At 47.0% G+C, this 21192-nt stretch overlaps 3 protein-coding genes across 3 annotated transcripts; 2 read left to right on the forward strand and 1 right to left on the reverse strand.

Annotated features, from left to right (window-relative positions):
- The first annotated feature begins 9906 nt into the window (after positions 1-9906).
- LOC4331633 (ethylene-responsive transcription factor ERF096) lies at positions 9907-11080 on the forward strand. Its single transcript, XM_015774758.3, has one exon. The coding sequence runs from the start codon at positions 10096-10098 to the stop codon at positions 10519-10521; it is 426 nt and encodes a 141-aa protein (XP_015630244.1). The 5' UTR covers positions 9907-10095; the 3' UTR covers positions 10522-11080.
- A 2711-nt stretch (positions 11081-13791) lies between these two features.
- On the forward strand, positions 13792-15835 carry LOC4331634 (probable inorganic phosphate transporter 1-12). Its single transcript, NM_001417461.1, has one exon. It carries the CDS (start codon positions 13969-13971, stop codon positions 15592-15594), a length of 1626 nt encoding a protein of 541 aa, NP_001404390.1. The 5' UTR covers positions 13792-13968; the 3' UTR covers positions 15595-15835.
- A 1535-nt stretch (positions 15836-17370) lies between these two features.
- On the reverse strand, positions 17371-19436 carry LOC4331635 (inorganic phosphate transporter 1-1-like). The gene has a single exon (NM_001402044.1). It carries the CDS (start codon positions 19232-19234, stop codon positions 17651-17653), a length of 1584 nt encoding a protein of 527 aa, NP_001388973.1. The 5' UTR covers positions 19235-19436; the 3' UTR covers positions 17371-17650.
- Between the last annotated feature and the right edge of the window lie 1756 nt (positions 19437-21192).

Genomic DNA, 21192 nt, shown 5'->3' on the forward strand with positions numbered 1-21192 from the left:
ACATGACAAGTGTATCTATTAATTAGGAATAGTTTGTTAGTTCCCTTTTATCTTTAGGAAAATGTGTTTAGTGTCAATAAGGACTTTGTGTTTTCCTTTTATCTTTAGGAAAGTTTCTTTCTTGTCCTACAAGGACTAGTATCTACTCATGGATATAAATATGTACACCCAGGGTCATTGTAAACTATCTCCACGATCAATACAATTCGGCACATCGCCACCTTTTTACCTTTTCTATTTTATTTTATCATCCAGGGGGACTTGGCACCTAACGCAGGGCTGCATCGTTTTTCGATCTCCGATGAAGGGGTAAGTCCAATGTTCCGCCGGCCTAGGCAATTGTCTCGTCTACGTTGGCGTCGTTCAAGGCTGCATCAGTGCATTCAACCTCTTGGATTGCTCCGGTTTAGATGATATATTTGCTTGCCTATTTATCATGTGTATTAGTTAATCTAGTCTTAGTATCTCAATTTAGCAATATCGGTTGTCTCGCTTTAGGGTATCTGCCGGTATCGACTAAATTATTTTACTAGATAACATTGGCTAAGGCATCTACCACCCTAAAAATCAGTCAACGGCTTGATTATCTAGACATTGTGTTTCTTTTCATACTTAGTGCTACATCAGTTAAGTTCGATCTACTAAGTCGTGTTTAGAACCATATTCCCTAGCCTGCTTTTTGACTGCCAATATGGGTTTCATCGGGATTTTAGCCGATGAGGTATCTGGAAGTTGCATCAGCTTACAAGGATTGCATATACTCCCTCCATTCCAAAATATAAGGCACAACCACCCTTAATCCAAAGACCAAGAAATAATTATTATCATCCTATAGTTTGGATCATCCTAATAAATACTAATGCATGCATCCAATATGATTAGATAACATGAGAGTGGAGGATTTGAAAAAATAATAATTTAATAGAGAAGATGCCATAGTTAATTGCATGCTTGCATGTATGCCTTATATTATGGAACATATAAGAAAAGTGGTTGTGCCTTATATTATGGAATGGAGGGAGTAAGTTGGATTTAGCCGATGGTAACAAAGATTTCACCGTTTAATCTAATCTGTGGATTTTATGACATCGGACCTCCACCGGTGTATTCTATAACCATCAGATCATTACTTATCCGATCATATTATTATTAGCTGATTGGTTTCTATTGGATTATATTGTTATATTGATTATCATCAGCCGATTGTCTCTGTGTGATTATTTACTTAAGTGCCAGATTCTGCATGGGACATACAACCAATTGCTCAAAATCCTATCGGCATCGGCTAGTATCGGCATCGGCTGGAATTATTCCATTGGCTTGTCAGCCGATCAGTCGTTTTATTTGATGTTTACATATCTTATCAGTTGCAGGATCAAACTGACTGGCACGCTCGCATCTCATCAACCTTTGGACCTGCACTGGAGCTAAGAAGATCTCCTAGGCCAGTGTGTGTTTTTCGCATCAACAGGTAGCGCATGTGGTAACCCCTTGAGATATAAAAGGAGGACCAGGCCTACGGAGGGGAGGGTGAGATCCGAAGAACCCTGGATTGAAGGTTGAGCCCCAGCTTGCTCACCAGAGATTCAAAGACTTTGTAAACCCAAAAAAATCATCATAAGCAGGAGTAGGGTGTTACGCTTCCAAGCGGCCCGAACCTATATAAACCTCTTGCTTCTTGTCCCTCTCAAGGGCCCGACCCCCACGCGACAACCATCTACTCCCATTCCTCCAACTCCTCGATTTTCACTTGCTGCTCCTAGGCCGAACTAACAAAGGGGGATTACACAGTTCCCCGCTAGAGGAGTTCACACTCCAACACCCCTCCCTTGCTAGGTCTGGACCTCCTTTTATATCTCAAGGGGTTACCACATGGGCTCAAAAGCCTATGTAGGGATGAAGGAGTACATTCTTTGCATTAAATGCATGTCTTATTACTTGACTTGGAAGCCACACGCACGAGCGCCACAGCATGGTGCCCATCAAATCACGTCGACTGCCACGGGGGACGCCCGTGTCATTCGCCATTTAATGGCTAAAGACTTATGGGCTCCTATTTGCACCGGGAAACGGGAGCCTTGCCTTGACCATAGCGGATGAACCGACTCCGGCCAGGATGAGAGGCTAATCATCATGATGTGACGGGGCATGGTAGGCTGCACGCCGCCTGACGTGTGAGCAGTGCGCAGGCGCACTACTACGATCCCATCAATCATTCAATCGGTCATAGACTGGTCAGGCGCACAGCATACCGCATTAAATGTGTCATGGCGCGCCTGCTCAGGGCACGTTAAATGCGGTTAGGTGGGGTTGGGGGTGCCCACCTAACCCCGCACACGTGGCGTCCTGCGGAGGGGGTCGGAGCAGCCCGACCCCCAGGCATGGAGGGGCGGCCGCCGCCCTACACTGGGCCCGACCCCCTTCGGTGGAGTGCCACATGGGTACTAGGGGTAGCCTCCTCCCTCTAGTCTTGATACCCCCAGCCCCATATCACCGACAAACACTTAACTCGTTTTCACCGGATATGTCCCTACAATATACACCCTTGTAATAAGAAAAAGAAATACAGATCGAGTTCAGCATTGCTTTCCTCTCAGGACAACAATGCATCTGCTAGGCATCTTGGTTTTCGATCTTAGTCGGTTGGGTTCACATAATCACACAACTACAAAATGCATAGCAGCTTTTAATAAACCACGTATGTGGCAGCAAGTCCCTTTATTAGGGCCATTTTGCCCTTTATTAGTAGTGTAGTGTATGTGCCTCACAAAGCCCGTCATCTGGGGGCTTGTTGTTATTGAGATGGGAGAGACCACCCGCGTCACTTGCCGCGCGAACAACCAGGCGGGCGACAACCCTAACCGCCACCGCTCTCCCCCCTCCCTCCTCTGTCGCCGCCGCCACCAGAGCGAGCAGCTGGACCACAGCTCGGAGAGCAAGGACGACGGTGGCGGGGTAGACAGCCATGAAGCAGCGGGCCCAGTCATGCGCGGGGGAGGTGGGATGACGCTCGACAGCAACTGTGGCGACCCGACGACGAGATGCATCAGTGATGGTGACGGGGTGGAGGCGGCGAGAAGCGGCAGCAGCAAGTTAGAGGCAGCGCGAGGAAGTCAAAGGCCAAAGGTGGAGGGGGTGACTAGCTAGATCTGGTCGTCTCCATCCTGGATCTAGAAGGCTTGAGTTGGAGAGCGACGGCGGCGAAGCAGCAGCAGCAGCAAGTTGGAGGCGGCGCGAGGAAGAAGGCCGGAGGTGAGGGGCGTCAGCAATCTAGTCGTCACCTTCCTGGTTCCGGAAGGCTCGATGGAGTTGGGGGAGGCCAATTTTTGGAGTTGGAGGTGTAGGTGGTCAGCAGAGGTGGTGGGGGCGATGTCGGTGGGCAGGATGGTGGCCGGCAAAGGTGGTGGGAGTGTTGTCAGTGAGTTGTAGCCCAATAGGAGGTGATTGCGGCTGACGGTGGAGTTGGCTGGCGAATTGGATGAGAGGTGCAGGTGGCTGCCAGCCATGGGCAGGAGGTCGGCTTTTGACTAGAGGTTGTTGACGAGGTGGCTGGAGAAGCAACTAGCTGGCGGGCAATTTTTGGTGCTGGGAGGTGGTCGGTGGTGTTGCCGCTTGGAGATGCCGTTGTTGGGTTGGCCGGTCGGTTGCCAATGCAATTTGTTCATTTGGAAAGCCACAGGACACGGTATACAACAGCGTGGAGGGTGGACTGGTCGACGACAAATGATCCACCACAATCGGCTGGGGCTTCTCCCGTTCTCTAGAACTCCTCCCCTTCTGTTGACCAGTCTGCTCTTAGACTCCGATCGTGGGGAGTTCCAAGCCAAGGGATGGGGAGCCAGTTTGGTTGGTAGATTTCTGCTTGGAGTTCGGGTGCCATCAGCACTGCTTGTGTTTTGATTGTTCTTGCGACTGCAAGGTGCTCAGTTTGGTGAAGAGAGGGTGCATGAGACCTCCGCGACGCAGCCTTTTGCTGGTGTTTAGGGGAGGAGTCGGAGCTGCTTGTCAAGGATGGCAAGCTCGAGAACGATAACCCTCTTCCGCTTTCGTCTTGGTAGCGCTGTGGTAGTTGGTGTTGTCGTAGTTGGTAGGGAGAGAGAGTCGGGGCAAAAGTCCTACTTGATCTTGGGCTAGAGCCAACGATGTCGACACCTGTGAGCGTCGTTTTCTTTCTTGAAGGCATCGTTACTTTGCTCTCCCCTTTTCTTCGGGTGAAAACCTTGTTCCGATATTCGGATTGACGTTATTCGCGTTTTGACTCTGTCTTCCTCTTTGGAGGCTCCGTTTCGAAGATCCTGCCCTGCGTTGTCCGTGGTCTATTCATAGGAAGTCGGAGTTGCTTTTCTGAACTCAGCAATGATGACATGTGTTTTGACCTTTATTTGTATCGTCATAAGTTTATTTTTCGTGTAAGTTTTGTCTGATTTTCCTCAATAAACCGTTTCCTCTGCAAACCATGCTTATGTGAGGTTTTTCAGTCCAGTTTCCCCTCAAAAGCTGAGCCAGTCTAATCTTCTTAAATGAAAACAAACGCTTCCGGTCCTTTTACGAGGTTTCTTTGAAAAAACGGTCGTTCTTGAAGGAATCATGCATGCATGTGTTCATTTTTGGTTTAAAAAGTACTCCTTCATATATTTGGACAATAAAGAGAAGAGGTTGGAATCTCCACGTACGGTGCATCTCTACTAGCCATACATATACGAGACGTATTTCCATTCCATTGGCGTTCAGTCAATCTCATGGCAATATATATTCTCAGAATGCATGCAGGGTGGTGGATGTTACGCCCTGCCTTTCCTACATTATATTCCTCTGCTGGTACACGTGAACACACCCTCCAATAATTGGATTAAAAAGGTGTACGATCCCCGTTGCAACTGGCCAAAGGAATTTTGTAGCCACCTCCGCAGCAGCAGAAACTACAGTATGCCGACAGCTTACATGGTGAGTACAATACAAGATAACAAGAGTGATCGAGGTCTCAAACTTCATATCATACCAGGCACAAACGCATGGCTGTTGTTTTGCTAGCCGAGGCAGCGGGCCGACGTCGACGGTATTGATCTCGTCCTGATCCGCGGGAATTCCCCGCACGCGGCCGCTCACCGACGGCATGAAAGTACCAAGGCGGATGAACATTAACGTCGGCTCTGCTCACGGCGAGAAAATAGCCAAGTGAGAGCAAGTATAATAGTAGGCTATAAACAAACTAAATGCTGAGGTGAAGAAGAGAAGAAAGGAGAGAAAGGAGAAGCGGGCTGTAAACTTAGCCGGCTTTGACACAAGAACCAACAAACTCTGTGAGAGAGATAAGTGTGTCCTATATTAATTATAAAGGACGCAGATTTAGTGACATTCCCCCGTGACATTCTCGGTGACATTGAGTCACTGACATGTGGGACCCACATGTGCCTGGACCCACGTGAGTCCCACACGCCAGTGACTCAATGTCACAGGGAATGTCACCGGAGCAATGTCACCGAATTCCAATCCAATTGTAAAGAGCTAACTATTATATGGGTGTGCTGAGAGGAGGCTGCAAAGAAACTTATAGCTAATAAGTTGGCTGTATTATTAGCCTAGCTCTGAACAGGTGGCGCGAGCCAGAAGCGCTTTTCTGATTTTTGTACCAGCAGGCAGCAGCAGCGAGCTTGGCGGCGCGCGCTCGTACTGATCCATGCATAGCGCGCGCGGCAGCTGGTACACAGCCACACCACAGGCAGGGCTAGCTAGGGACAGTTCAACTTGGCTGGGCGATAGGAGAGCGATCGGTAGCTAGCGTGCATCACTAGAGGTTGATCGATGCGCGCGATACACACACAACACACGACCGGCCGGGGGATAGATTTCGATTAATTCGGTCGACCACGATCACAATGACCCTTGCTCGGGCCGGCGGGCGGCGGTGAATATTCCGCATCCTCATATTACTCGCTTTAGTCCACCGTCCGGTCGCGCCACCCACGTGACCGAGATTCCCCCGCCCAGCGACTTGTGCAAACTCCATCCTCGATCGCTCCTAGTTGGGTATGTTGCACCGGATAACGTCTCAACTAGAGCTGAGTGAAAGTTCTTATGATGGAGAGATAATGTACAACAGTACAAGGAACGTGGAAAAATGGACGACGTACGTATTGACCGAGCCTCGTGGACGGACAAGGCGGAGTGAATGTAAACTAATACTGTAGTAGTACTTAGTATACTCCATCCCAATTTGGGTATTTAGTAGCAATGACTTATTGACTTAAATACTAATTAATCAATCGTATCCTAGTACTATCCTTATTCCCGATATTTCATATTACAAGATACATATGTGTTCATCCAAATAACTAATACCCCCCCCCCCCCTCTCCCCTAAATTCATTCTTCTAAAAAAGAAAACCTCTACCATTAAGATATATATCTAATTTCATTGAAAATATGCATGGTATTTATTAAGATAATTCATACGAGTAGATAATTATAATTCTTTATTGTTCTTTGCCTTTTGTGGTGGTCGTGACTTATATTTTAGAATGGAATGAGTAGTTTTAAATATACGACAAGTTTGATTTTTTAAATTCGTTTGCCTATTCTTCTTGAGCAAATAGAGTACATATTAGAGACGTGGATTTTCATCTCTCGAGAGAATATCCCCTTCTTTTGTGCATATGATCTAATTTATTAATAGTATTTTTTGAGAGAATCTATTTTATACCACTGAGTTTGTCATAGTTCAACAATTTACCATTAATTTTCTCTCTTTCTATATTATACTGACGACTTTATCAATTTTTCTACAATACAACATTGGGTTGGGCTTATTTTTCAATAATACCAAAAATATCCTTATGGACATATAAGTATAACAATTGATTTATATCATTACAAGTTTTTTTAAAAAAGAAAACTTTTATGTGGCCTTCTTACAGTATAAAAGTTTGTATATGAGTTTCATTTTTTTTTCATTTCTATTTTTTAAATATAACTTATTTGTTATATGCTATATAAAATATTTTTGTGTTGTTGGTTTTAATGTAAATTATCTTTCATATGCAACATAAGATATTTTTTGCTATTTTCTTTTGTATAAGCTATTTCTCTCTGATATACCACACAAAAATATTTTTTTCCAAACAACAAAAATACCATAAACAAATTGAAACTGATGTACATACTTCTCTGTTGTGTAAGGAGGCCATATAAAATATTTTATTTTTTTTGAAACTTTATAATGAGATAAACTAATTGTTAACCATGTATCATGTCCAGATATATAGCCAGAGTTTGTCTTTTTTGGGACGGAGGGAGTATGTCTCTAAGGGTATTTTGGGTATTTTTTTAAAAAAAGAGGCTCATCCCAATGGTATATTGTAGAACAATTGATAAAGTCATCGGTATATTGAATAAAGAGACAATGTCAATATCAAATCATTGAACTGTGATAAACTCAGTGGCATAGAATATATTCTCTCTGTTTTTTTAAACAAGAAATGATACATAGATATGTGGGGAAAATGATTCTAAACTCTTGAAGGGATATTTTCTTGTTGTTTACATATCATATTTAAATGGTTATGAAAAATAACAACATAAATTAATATATGATAGATTACTCCACAAACATGTAACACTAAGTTTAACTTGTATAAGTTGAAAAAGAGCAATAAATTTGGCAGTGCCTATAAATTAACTAACTAACTATAGTTTTTTTTAGTTTGGCAGTGCCTAAAGAACAATAAATTTGAAAAAGAAGTCAAATTTTAACTTGCAATCTTTGTACAATGATATATCATATATTAATCTATCTTATCAGTTTTTTTTAAAAAAATCATAACTACTTTTATGGCATGCGAACAACAAAAGGATATCCCCTGATTGAAGAGTTTAAGTCTATATACTACCTCCGTCCCATAATAGATGTCGCTTTGACTTTTTGTTTCCAACGTTTGACAATTCGTTTTTATTTGAAAAATTAGTGCAAATATAAAAAAGATAAGTCATAATGTCGACGGGGGATACCCGTAGATCGGATATAGAGGGTATTGGGGTCCGTTGGTATGAGGATCTACGTAATACGATATCAGGCAAACAAAAGACAAGGAGTATACTGGTTCAGGCCCCTTGGTAGGTACTAGCCTTAATCCAGTTGGTATGGGATTATATGATGGGAACCACATATTACAAAGGGAATAGCAGAACTCAATGATACTGATGAGACCGTAGTCGAGTTGGTCCAACTAAATCTCCCGGCGACTTGGCTCCTGCAAGCTCCGGCTCCGTAGGCTGTAGTGGATATGTTAGCGGTGATATTTGATGCCTTAAGTCCTGCCCAGGGGGTCCCTTATATACCGCGGGTCAGTTGATCTCCAAGTAGGACTCAGAGATATCAGACCCCTCACAATATGGTAAAGACCCAACATTGTCCGAGTAGAACTCTCTCTATCCGTAGATACCATCTCTATCACGTGATAGATTTCCTTAATGTATATGGAAACTATCCGTATACGTGAGGGTATATCGTGTCGGTATACAACGTACATCTAAGAATAAAGGGTATACCTTATCCGTAACCCTGACACATAGTTAAAGTATTTTTAACTTTTAATAGTAAAGCAAGTCACAAACAAAATAAATAATAATTCCAAATTTTTTTAATAGGACGAATGATCAAAAATTACAAACAAAAACTCAAAACGACAAGAAACATGGGACGGATGTAGTATGTGATATATCATTGCATAAACATGTAAGTTCAAATTTAACTTGCATAGGTAGAAAAAAATGACTATTAATTTTTTTTTATGTCGTGTAAGTCCCGTTTGAATTTGTATGTGTGGATTGCTACATCTAATATTAATCTATCCTATAAAAATATCAGATTTTTTATGACTTTTTGGGTGACATGTAAAACTAGGAGACGTTACTTCGAGAGATAAATAGACTCTCTCACATATTGGACACGCTTGAAGTACTTTTAGTAAATAATACACAAGTAAATAAGTATATATTATTAGTCACAGTTAAAGGAAAAAAAGTCAATTGTATTTATATATTAGAAAACAGATGTAGTATTTTTATATCTATCACATACTTTAACATAGAGAACACGCAAATAATTAAGCTTATCTTATCTTATTTTAGTACTATAGCTTATAAGTTACGTGTATGATGACGACAGAAAACGTAAACCATTTTTTCATTAGAAAAAGAACAAACATATAACCTTTTATCTTTCCTACCAGGATTAGACATTCATGTTAATTTGCTCTCCCCGGTAACACTTCATTCTTGAAGATGCTGTTAACTGGTACTCCGTTTCATATTATTATAAGCCGTTTGATTTTTTTCTAATCAAACTTCTTTAAATTTAATTAAATTTATAGAAAAATATAATAGTATTTTTGAAAAAAAAATATATTTAATGAAACTAATTCAATCGATCTTTTATATGTTGCCAAATTTTTTCTATAAATTTAGTTAAACCTAAAAAAATTTTAAAAAAAAGGCTAAACAACTTATAATACTAAACATAAGGAGTAAATGAATACCATGCTACTAGCTAGCTAGCTCGATAGCAGCTTCCTGCGGCTTCTGCTGTCCATTTCGATCCGGGCAAAGCAAAAGAGATGGTAGTAGCAGTGGACATCAGCACGGTGTTGTGGTTGAATGGTCAGAAAAGCGGTAATGTTGGCATGCATCAGCAAGAATTGTTTTCTTGTAGACTTGCGTGTATGTGTACCCCTGCCGATAACCAACACCGGCCAGGGGTGATAATGAGGCAACTTGATCATAAAGCGATCGAGAGCGTACTCTACAATATATAGGAGTATACGCCCTGCATGCGCCCGTATACCGTATGCCGCGCGCCCACTGTATAAATAGGCCGCATGTTCCAGCCGCCACATGCACAATTGCACGCCTGAGACTAGCATATCCATGTCCGATTGGCCGCCGCCACTGCTGCATGCTGCCTAGCTATAGTAGACCTGCTACCTGCAGATCACAATAGCACCGGAAACTGTGAGCTCGGTAAGTCGGTATATACGTATATAAGCCAATTAACCAATCGGCGTCGTCAGGCCTCTCGCGTGTGCGAGCGGTTGCGTCCGCATGGAGGACGACAAGAGTAAGGAGGGGAAATCGTCGTCGTCGTACCGCGGCGTGCGGAAGCGGCCGTGGGGCAAGTTCGCGGCGGAGATCCGCGACCCGGAGCGCGGGGGAGCCCGCGTGTGGCTCGGCACGTTCGACACCGCGGAGGAGGCCGCGCGGGCGTACGACCGCGCCGCATTCGCCATGAAGGGCGCCACGGCCATGCTCAACTTCCCGGGAGATCATCATCACGGCGCCGCAAGCAGGATGACCAGCACCGGCTCTTCTTCGTCCTCCTTCACCACGCCTCCTCCGGCGAACTCCTCCGCGGCGGCGGGCCGCGGCGGCTCCGATCGGACGACGGACAAGGTGGAGCTGGAGTGCCTCGACGACAAGGTCCTGGAGGACCTCCTCGCGGAGACCAACTATCGTGATAAGAACTACTAGCTAGCTAGCTACTATGGCTACTTAGCTAGTACATACCGATCCGTCGGTATTAGCAAGACGGACATGGAGCAGTCGTGATCTCGTCTGTATGCGCTCCTTGAAACGATCGAGACCATGAGCTTGCTAGCTAGCTACGCATAGTAGTAGCAATAACAGAGGAAGCCCAAGGCAGTATGTACTACTGTCCTAGCTAGCTAGCTAGCTTAGCTTCTTCTAATGGCATGCAAGAGCATATGTGGGCACGCACGCACGCACGCACGCACGACTCATGATTTGTGCGTCGGCACACGCACGTTTCAGACCATGCACGTCGTTGTTCGGTGTTCCGGCAAGCAGTCAAGCACATCTGGACAGCTAGAACGTTAGCATGGACAGAACCGTAATATTACGTACTGTATATACTCTTAATTTCAAGTACTGGAGCGGCAATTGATTATACTAGTATACTATACGCTTCCCTCCGTTCGTTATACAAAATTAATACACAGTATTATACTGTGTATTCGTTAAACTATACTACCTCCGTTTTTTAATAGATGACGTCATTGATCTTTTCTCACATGTTTGACCATTCGTCTTATTCAAAAATTTTATGTAAATGTATAAGATATAAATCACACTTAAAGTACTATGAGTGATAAAACAACTTATAACAAAATAAATTATAATTACGTAAATTTTTTGAATAAGACGAATGGTTAAACATGTAAGAAAAAGTCAACGGCATCATCTATTAAAAAACGGAGGGAGTATATATCTCGTGGTCTTGTTCATGTTGGTCAATGAAGGACTATAATATACTCTCTCCGTTTTTTAATAGATGACACCGTTGACTTTTTTAATATGTTTGACCATTCGTCTTATTCAACAAATTTACGTAATTATAATCTATTTTGTTATGAGTTATTTTATCACTCATAGTACTTTAAGTGTGATTTATATCTTATACATTTACATAAAATTTTTAAATAAGACGAATGGTCAAACATGTGAGAAAAAGTCAATGGTGTCATCTATTAAAAACGAAGGTAGTAACATGGAAACGGTGAATTTTCCATACTACTGATACTACTTTCTCTCGTTCGAATACTACTTTGTTTTCCCGCATAAAGTTTATTGACCGAAATACGGAATCCATGAAAAGATAAAGATGCTCTTATTATCTGATGCTACTGTTAACTCTCTACTTCTTGAGAACAGTAAACCCTCCCTCTTTCAACTAGTCAGCAAAAAAAAAAAGCCAAACCCTAGCTATGAACTTAGGCACGCATATGTCCGGGTTCGTAGTTAGGATTAAACTTTTTTTTGGGGCTGGGGTAGCCTGGTAAAAACCGATTCCCCAACAGGTAAAAAGAAGTGGTCCTCGGAAGTTGCCAAACCGAACCCACCGATCGAATCGAGGCGTGTGTGCCGCGTGCGCGCCCGTACAGTACGAGGAGAGCGGGACGCGGCCGGGTTCGCGACGGCGCACACGCAGGCTGGGCCGGTGATGGGCTGCGTGGGAGGTGTGCTGCTGATGCATGGGCCAATGCGCGAGATAGCTCGGTCGCGTGGTATGTGTCGGGCCTCGGTTCCCACGGGCTTCGCACGCAGGCCGGATACAGAAACAGATCGAATCTCGGAACAAAAACAGAGCGCCACATATCACTATATCAGATGTCACGGTGGATTTGCCGCCGCGCAGATCGGGATAGCTGGCAGGCATTCGTACACCCGGATTTCTGCTTTGATATATTCTGTTATCACAGTATATCCGAGGGCACCGTATCTGGTGCAAACCAGGGTTATTGCGCAACCTTGCAAATTTTCAATCAAGACCATAGGATGTCCATCCGATGGCTAGGGATATAGGTGGGTTACTTTTGCACTTAACCGCCCACACTCATCTATGCTAATCTGTTTTTTATGCAAATCCCCCCTAATCACAGCGTCCGTCCGTCCGCCCTTCCCGCGTCGTTTCGTTTCTACAGCACACGCGATTCGCCGCCGCCCGCTCGAGTCCCCGCCGCCCGCCAGCGACTCGCCGACGCCCCTTCGCCACGCCACCACCGCCATGTTGCAAACCCTCCCGTTGTGAGGTCACGGGGTAGACCGTGCCGCTGCCGCCATGGAGTCTGGCACGCGCGACGTTTCGGATTCCAACGCGATAGACCCTGTGCAGGACCAGCGGGCGGGTGCCGTTGATCCTATCGTCGCTATTGATCCCGTCTCCGTTGAGGCCGCCGCCATATATCATGCTGTCATTATCGTGGACGCGGGCCAAACAAGGTGTGAACTATGAACCGTGGAAGTGTACTTGCTGGAAGTTTATTCTGAACTTGTATCCCTATACTTGATGTATTCCTGAATGAGACATGCTTATTTTCGTATTGTGAACATTTTAATCTTAACCTGTATGCTCTTGTTATGGGTAGATGCTGCCAAAATTTAGTAAAAAGGGGTACATGCTACCAAAATCTGAACTGCATCAAGAGTTTCTTATCTAAGACATGTTTGCCATCAATATATGACAATACATGAAACTGAACCTGTATCAAACCTATCAAGCTGTTGTGCTCTAGCACATGTGCAGAAAATGCAGAACAAGTAGTTTGACAGTTTGACAGATTACAAAATCCGTGCTGGTTTCAGTTCATCTGTCATCCGAATGCATGAAGCTGGGCATATATTCAGTTTGACAGATTGACACAGAAAACAGCTGGTAGTTCATTCAGGCTATTATACAGTTACACACCCATAGGTTCCACTGTCACCACAAGCAAGAAAAATGTTTTTTTATAGTTCAACTTGACTTGACTCAATCTCATTATCAAATGACAGAACACAATTCCATTGCATATTTGCAGTCACAATCTTTCAGAGTTTCAGATTACAAAATTAGTACATCAGTGTCAATCTCAGAACACGATTCCATTGCATATCAGCTCGGCGGGCCAGCGACCGCGTCGAGCCGGCTGGGCGGGGACGCGGCCGCGGCGGCGAGCGGCGACAGCGGGAGGCGCAGCTCGGCGGGCCAGCGACCGCATCGAGCCGGCTGGGCAGGGACGCGGTCGCGGCGGCGAGCGGCGACGGCGGGAGGGCGGAGGACGGCGGCCACATGAAGCAGGGGGGGATTTGTATAAAAAACAGATTAGCAGAGATGAGTGCGGGCGATTAAGTGCAAAAGTAGCCTACCTCTGTCCCTAGCCATCGGATGAGCATCATGTAGTCTTGATTGAAAGTTTGCAAGGTTGCACAGCAACTCTGGTTTGCACGAGATACGGTGCCGTATCCGAGGGGGTGCTAGTGTCTGCCAATGGCGTTGCATACGTATCTCGTTTGTATAACGGAATCGGGCTCTTTGCACGGCACACGGTTCATCTCGTACTCGAACTCCGATCTGTTATAACCATCGCGTTGGATCGTAGCAGCAGCCGCCGACCCAAACGCAAACGCAAACGCGACGCCATGGGAAGGCAGGACCAGCAGCTGCAGGTGCTGAACGCGCTCGACGCGGCCAAGACGCAATGGTACCACTTCACGGCGATCATCGTCGCCGGCATGGGGTTCTTCACCGACGCCTACGACCTCTTCTGCATCTCGCTCGTCACCAAGCTTCTCGGCCGCATCTACTACACCGACCCCGCCAGCCCCACCCCCGGCTCGCTGCCGCCCAACATCGCCGCCGCGGTGAATGGCGTCGCGCTCTGCGGCACCCTCTCCGGCCAGCTCTTCTTCGGATGGCTCGGCGACAAGCTCGGCCGCAAGAGCGTCTACGGGATGACGCTGCTGCTCATGGTGATTTGCTCCATCGCCTCAGGGCTCTCCTTCTCGCACACGCCGACGAGCGTCATGGCCACGCTCTGCTTCTTCCGCTTCTGGCTCGGCTTCGGCATCGGCGGTGACTACCCGCTGAGCGCCACCATCATGTCCGAGTACGCCAACAAGAAGACCCGCGGCGCGTTCATCGCCGCCGTCTTCGCCATGCAGGGGTTCGGCATCCTCGCCGGCGGCGTTGTCACGCTCGCCATGTCCGCGGGGTTCCAGGCCGCGTTCCCGGCCCCAGCGTACGAGGTCAATGCCGCTGCGTCCACCGTGCCGCAGGCCGACTACGTGTGGCGCATCATCCTGATGCTCGGTGCGCTGCCGGCCATACTGACGTACTACTGGCGGATGAAGATGCCGGAGACGGCGCGGTACACGGCGCTCGTCGCCAAGGACGCGAAGCAGGCGTCGTCGGACATGGCCAAGGTGCTGCAGGTGGAAATCGAGGTGGAGGAGGAGAAGCTCCAGGACATCACGAGGGGCAGGGACTACGGCCTCTTCTCGGCGCGGTTCGCCAAGCGCCATGGCGCGCACCTCCTGGGCACGGCGGCGACGTGGTTCCTCGTCGACGTCGCGTACTACAGCCAGAACCTGTTCCAGAAGGACATCTTCACCAGCATCCACTGGATCCCCAAGGCGCGCACCATGAGCGAGCTCGAGGAGGTGTTCCGCATCTCCCGCGCGCAGACGCTCATCGCGCTCTGCGGCACCGTGCCGGGCTACTGGTTCACCGTCTTCCTCATCGACATCATCGGCCGCTTCAAGATCCAGCTCCTCGGCTTCGCCGGGATGACGGCGTTCATGCTCGGCCTCGCCATCCCGTACCACCACTGGACCATGCCTGGCAACCAGGTCATCTTCGTCTTCCTCTACGGCTTCACCTTCTTCTTCGCCAACTTTGGGCCGAACGCGACGACGTTCATCGTGCCGGCCGAGATCTTCCCGGCGCGTCTCCGGTCAACCTGCCACGGCATCTCCGCCGCGTCCGGCAAGGCCGGCGCGATCATCGGAGCATTCGGTTTCCTCTACGCGGCGCAGCCACAGGACAAGGCGCATGTCGACGCCGGCTACAAACCTGGGATTGGCGTGCGGAACGCGCTCTTCGTGCTCGCCGGGTGCAACCTCGTTGGGTTCCTCATGACATGGATGCTCGTGCCGGAATCGAAAGGGAAGTCGCTGGAGGAGATGTCCGGCGAGGCCGACGACGAGGAAGCTTCTGCCAACGGCGGTGCCACCGCCGTCAACTCGTCCGGAGTTGAGATGGTGTAATCCTTCAGGACGCAACGAGATGACGAACACTTGCATGCGAAGCTCGTACTTGTAGCGTGATAGGAAATGTTATACTTATATTTATTAGATCGTACTCCTACTAGTAACTATCATAACTATGTTAGTACTTGCTTTTTAGGTACAGGAGTTCTCTTTGTACCTCAAGTTGATCCCTAATTTTCGTAGAACTTAATTAATTCATGGCAAGAAGTTGCTCATTAATAGAAGCTATTCTAAACTTTTGTGGGATGTCTCCTTGTTATTTGCATGTTACTTAAACAATTATAAAAAAAATAGAAAAAAATTAAATAGATAGATTACAATATATCATTACACAAACATACATACAAGGTCGTGCTTTCTGAAAAAGACTTTCCCGTGTTCAGAACTACAATACTTTCCCCTGTCCTACAAATAGTGCATCTCTAGTTTTAAAATTTATCATTTCACAAGAGTAGTGGAGGAAAATTTATGGTTTTGTTTCAACTTTTTTTCTAACCAGATTCCCAATACATGTGGGTCTCATACTCTCATCGATGTTTTTTAGATAGTGCTACATAAGCATCGTATAGGCGTCACATGTGACGAAGACTGAGTCAATGAGTCACGTATGCGGCATGCCAGCAGAAAATCGTTTTCAATAATGCAAATAGACTCAACATGCACTGGTTTTTTTTAAAAGCGAATTCTCACTGGATTTAGAAGTCAGGCTCCATTCATTTCAACTTAAAAAAGTGGATTAAGTTTTGGATATTCGTGACACGCTTTTCAAACTGCTAAACGGTGTCTTTCGTGCGAAAACTTTCTATATGAAAGTTGTTTTAAAATATCAGATTAATCCATTTTTCAAGTTTACAATAATTAAAACTCAATTAATCACATGTTATTATCATCTCTTTTTGCGTGAAATATTTAATCTTCATCTTCATCTTCAAGAATTCAAACACCACCTAAGTGATGTTTCATAAACGGTTTTACGATATGGATATGAATGAAACTCGACCCATAGTTCAGAGATGTCAAGTGAACTTTCTCGTAACAAACAACTCGTACGGCCCAACTAAACAAATGCACCAAACACATCAAGGAAAAAGTCCATCAATGATGCAGTCCAAACCAACAACAGATCGGCCAGGTCCAACCGAATGCACCATTGTAGCTTCAACACACATCCTCACAGACGCATGTACTCCCTCCGTTTAATAAAAAACCTAAATTTAGAGAAATATCCAGATTATCTCTAAAATTTGGTTTTTTATAAAACGAAGGAAGTACACCTTATGTGTCCTACGTATATACAACCATCCGCACATGATGCTTGTTTTTGTTCACTCTGTATCCTTTTCCGCCTGGATTTCTAGGCTGAGTAAGTAAAATTACCTGATTTTTTAAAAGAAAAGAATAAGTGTGTACGTACAGATTCCTCTTACTCACCCTCTCCATAGGTATCCTAAGTCAACCTCTTACCAGCTGATTAAAAATAGAGTGATTAATCATATGATAATCCATGAGGGCATTTTCCAGCTTCCACGCGACCACGCCTCATTTGGTCCCAATAATCCACACAGCTGACGCCTTGACAGCGGTACAAAGTTTGCTAACCTGTGTGCTGCTTCTTATATATGGTCCCCAAAGTTACGATTTTGATGTCATTTTCTCCTCAGTAGTACTGTAGTCTTAGATGCCAAGCTAGCCAAGAGTTGATCAGTCAACGAACAGGACGAACGGAGTACTAGAAAAATGGATATGTTGCGTGTGGTCGCTACAAACAATCAATTTCCTGAACTACTAGCATATCCATTGCATTCTTTTTTCAAACTACACGGTTCTTTCAAATCCAGGGAAAAGTTCACCAATTCTTCAAGAACATATACACACATCTCACTCACATATACTACAAACTAGTCACTAATTGAAATTTCTACAAACTTATCCAAGAAAAAGAAAAAACTACCACTCGTACGGAAGCGACGACTAGAGTTGTTACAGTTGGGAAAAGAGATGACACCAATGGTTAGCGGCAACCACTCCCTGCGTGATCACGCGCGCGGTCAAATTACTTCGGGTAGGCCGCCTCCTCGTCGTCGCCGTCGGCGACCTCCTGCGAGATAACCTCGAGCGACATGCCCTTGGACTCCGGCACGAGCAGCGTCATGATCGTCCCGAGGAAGTTTGTGCCGGCGAGCACGAAGAGCGCGTTCTTGATGCCGATCCCCCTGGGGTACCCAGGCTCGGGCTTGTGCTGGTCCTGCGCCGCGTACAGGAACCCGAACGCTCCGATGATGGCGCCGGCCTTCCCGGCGGCGGCGGAGATGCCGTGGCACGTCGACCGGAGCCGCGCCGGGTATATCTCCGCCGGCACGATGAAGGTGGTGCTGTTTGGCCCGAAGTTCGCGAAGAAGAAGGTGAATCCGTACATGACGATGAAGCCGGTGTGGTGCCCCGGCGTCGTCCAGTGGTGGTACGGGATGGCGAGGCCGAGCATGAACGCCGTCATCATGGCGAAGCCCATGATCTGGATCCAGAACCTGCCCATGATCTCGATGAATGCGACGGTGAACCAGTAGCCCGGGATGGTGCCGCAGAGCGCGATGAGCGCCTGGGCGCGGGCGATGCGGTAGAGCTCCTCGAGCGCGTTCATGGTCTTCGCCGGCGGGATCCACCCGACCTTGCTGAAGATGTCCTTCTGGAACAGGTTCTGGCTGTAGAAGGCGATGTCGAGGAGGAACCACGTGCTGGTGGTGGCGAGGAGGTGGAGGCCGTGGCGGCGCAGGAACTGGCGCGAGAAGAGGCCCCAGCTCTCGCCGCCGACGGCCACCGTCTCGGCGCGGTCCGCGCTCTCCTCAATCTGGGTGTGCAGCACCTTGGACATGTCGGCCGCCGCCTGCTTCGCGTTGCGGGCGATGAGCGCCGTGTACCGCGCCGTCTCGGGCATCTTCATCCGCCAGTAGTAGGTGAGCGCCGCCGGGACGGTGCCGAACATGAGGATGATGCGCCACACGTAGTCGGCCTGCGGGACGAGCGACGCGGCGTGGTTGTCGGAGTAGGACGGCGCCGGGTACGCGTGCCGGAACCCCGCCGACACCGCGAGCGCGACGATGGCGCCGAAGAGGATCCCGAACCCCTGCATGGCGAACACGGCGGCGATGAAGGCCCCGCGCGTCCTCTTGTTCGCGTACTCCGACATGATGGTGGCGCTGAGCGGGTAGTCGCCGCCGATGCCGAAGCCGAGCCAGAACCGGAAGAAGCAGAGCGTAGACACGACGCCCTTGGCCGAGCTCCCGAACGAGAGCCCGGACGCGACCGAGCACACGACCATCAGAATCAGCGTGAAACCATACACGCTCTTGCGTCCGAGCTTGTCGCCGAGCCATCCGAAGAAAAGCTGGCCGGCGAGCGTGCCGCAGAGCGCGACGCCGGTGACGGCGGCCGACACGTTGGGCGGGAGCGCGCCGGGGGTGTCCTTGGAATCGTCGGTGTAGTAGATGCGGCCGAGCAGCTTGGTGACGAGGGAAATGCAGAAGAGGTCGTAGGCGTCGGTGAAGAAGCCCATGCCGGCGATGACGATCGCCATGAAGTGGTACCATTGCGTCTTCGCCTGGTCGAGCGTGCTCAGCACGTTGAGCTGCCCTCCCGCCATGGCTTCCCAACTCTTTGAGCTCTGAGCTCTCCTCTGATCTAACTTTTTCTTTTGCTTTGCCGCTGAACTGACTGTTCTCTACTGGACGCAGATATATACTACTCGCAGTCGCAGGTCCAGTGTTGAATGCTCAAACTAGTCAACTCTAATGGTTGCCGTTCTTATCAAAAGCAGAGCAGGGGCACAGTAGAGGGGGCGGACTGCAAAACTGGAAGTCTTTTGGTCTCCGTTCTTCCCGCGTTTGGAGCAGTAATTAACCGGCACATCTTCATCAATTACTGACGAAGCATGTTGAGATGGATACTTTGTAGTCTGTAGTCTGTACTGTGTAGTACGTAACACAATCGCTTCTCATTAGCAGGTTGAAACAAGACAGCGACAAGCTGAGCAAGAACCAAGTACTAACTCCGTTTTTTAATAGATGATGCCGTTGATTTTTTCTCACATGTTTAACCATTCGTCTTATTCAAAAATTTTACGTAATTATAATTTATTTTATTATGAGTTGTTATATCAGTCATAATACTTTAAGTGTGATTTATATCTTATACAATTACATAAAATTTTTGGATAAGACGAATGGTCAAATATGTAAGAAAAAGTCAACGGCGTCATCTATTAAAAAACAGAGGGAGTATATGGATAGGCTTGGAAATCAGCAGCTGAATGCCGTGTTTGTTCAATTGGTTATTACTACTGTACTTGTTAGCCGGAGTAGTTCTGACTGAACATTCTTTCTTTGATATGGAAGTCATCGCCGTTGAAGTATGCGAGGGTAGGATTTTGCAGAGCATGGGCTGGCTGCACTACTGGCTCAATGAAGTCCAGTTCATAGGCGTCCTTCGGTAGGGTGGACGCACAGCTCGCAACAGTAGTTGCAGTACACACTTGGGCCTTCCCGTCTTAAATTCTCTTGTTTCTTGGTTTTCCACATGGCACATGCCTAGCTAATACGATCTGGCTTGTCGCTATCTCGTTTTGGTGATGGAATTGACATGGGGCTGAAACTTCAGCTAGAGAACAAACCATGTCCCTTTCGCTACAACAATCGGAGAAGAGGTCGACGAAATTTCCAGCGAAGCTTCTTGACGATGAACTCTTGCGAGCAACTTGACAAGCATGCATGCCCTAGCGAGCGAGCGAAACTACTCCCCGCGAATGACGCAGAGATGTGTGTGTTTTGTTTGCATGGCTCGTGACGCAGAACAGGATATGGACAGAAGTACTGGAGAAGGCTAGCTATAGCTCCCCGCGAATTGCCATCTTCACCTTTTACGCCTCGAGGATAACTCTTCACCTCGTTGTGTCCTTGTTGGTTGCTGTTGCTCCAGGCAAACGTAGCCAAATCTGACCAGCCATACCCACTTGCTAATGGTGGCCCCATGGCCACCTTCCCTTCTCCGGCGTATAGCTCCACGGCCGATACTTTCGCCGGACTTCCCCAACCTCCTCCTGCCTGTGCCGACCTACTCCGAACTTCTGCCTTTCGCCGCTGCCAGGGGCACATCCCTCCTTGCTCCACCTCGGCCTTGGCCACCCCGACTTCCTCCTCTGATGGCTCCTTCCTCGTCCTCGTCACGGAGCCCTCTCCTTCGCCAGAACTCCGTTGCCGTCGGAATGCGTTAGGCCATCTGCACTGCCTACACCCATCCTGAGTATGGGTGGTTACATCAAAGTTTACTCCTTCGAGCTAAACAAACAAAACGATTTACCCCTTTGTTGCCATTCGCTACTTCAGATGAATTCTGAAGAATGATTGCTCAACAAGAGGATGGCGCCAAACAAGCTACTACTAATAGCAAAGGTCTAATAGCAAAGCTACTACTTTTCATATTATAAGAAACTATTGTTATAGAATATAAAAAAAAAAGAACTTGGGCCATGTTTAGTTGTAATTTTTTTTCAAACTTTCGACTTTTCCATCCCATTAAAACTTTTCTACACACAAACTTTCAACT

Source organism: Oryza sativa, chromosome 3 (genome assembly GCF_034140825.1).
Source record: "Oryza sativa Japonica Group chromosome 3, ASM3414082v1".
Classification (NCBI taxonomy): Eukaryota; Viridiplantae; Streptophyta; class Magnoliopsida; order Poales; family Poaceae; genus Oryza; species Oryza sativa.

Bases quoted from the DNA above. Each gene is read 5' to 3' on its own strand.
- LOC4331635 (NM_001402044.1), bottom strand. From the start codon at position 19,234: ATGGCGGGAGGGCAGCTCAACGTGCTGAGCACGCTCGACCAGGCGAAG.
- LOC4331634 (NM_001417461.1), top strand. From the start codon at position 13,969: ATGGGAAGGCAGGACCAGCAGCTGCAGGTGCTGAACGCGCTCGACGCG.
- LOC4331633 (XM_015774758.3), top strand. From the start codon at position 10,096: ATGGAGGACGACAAGAGTAAGGAGGGGAAATCGTCGTCGTCGTACCGC.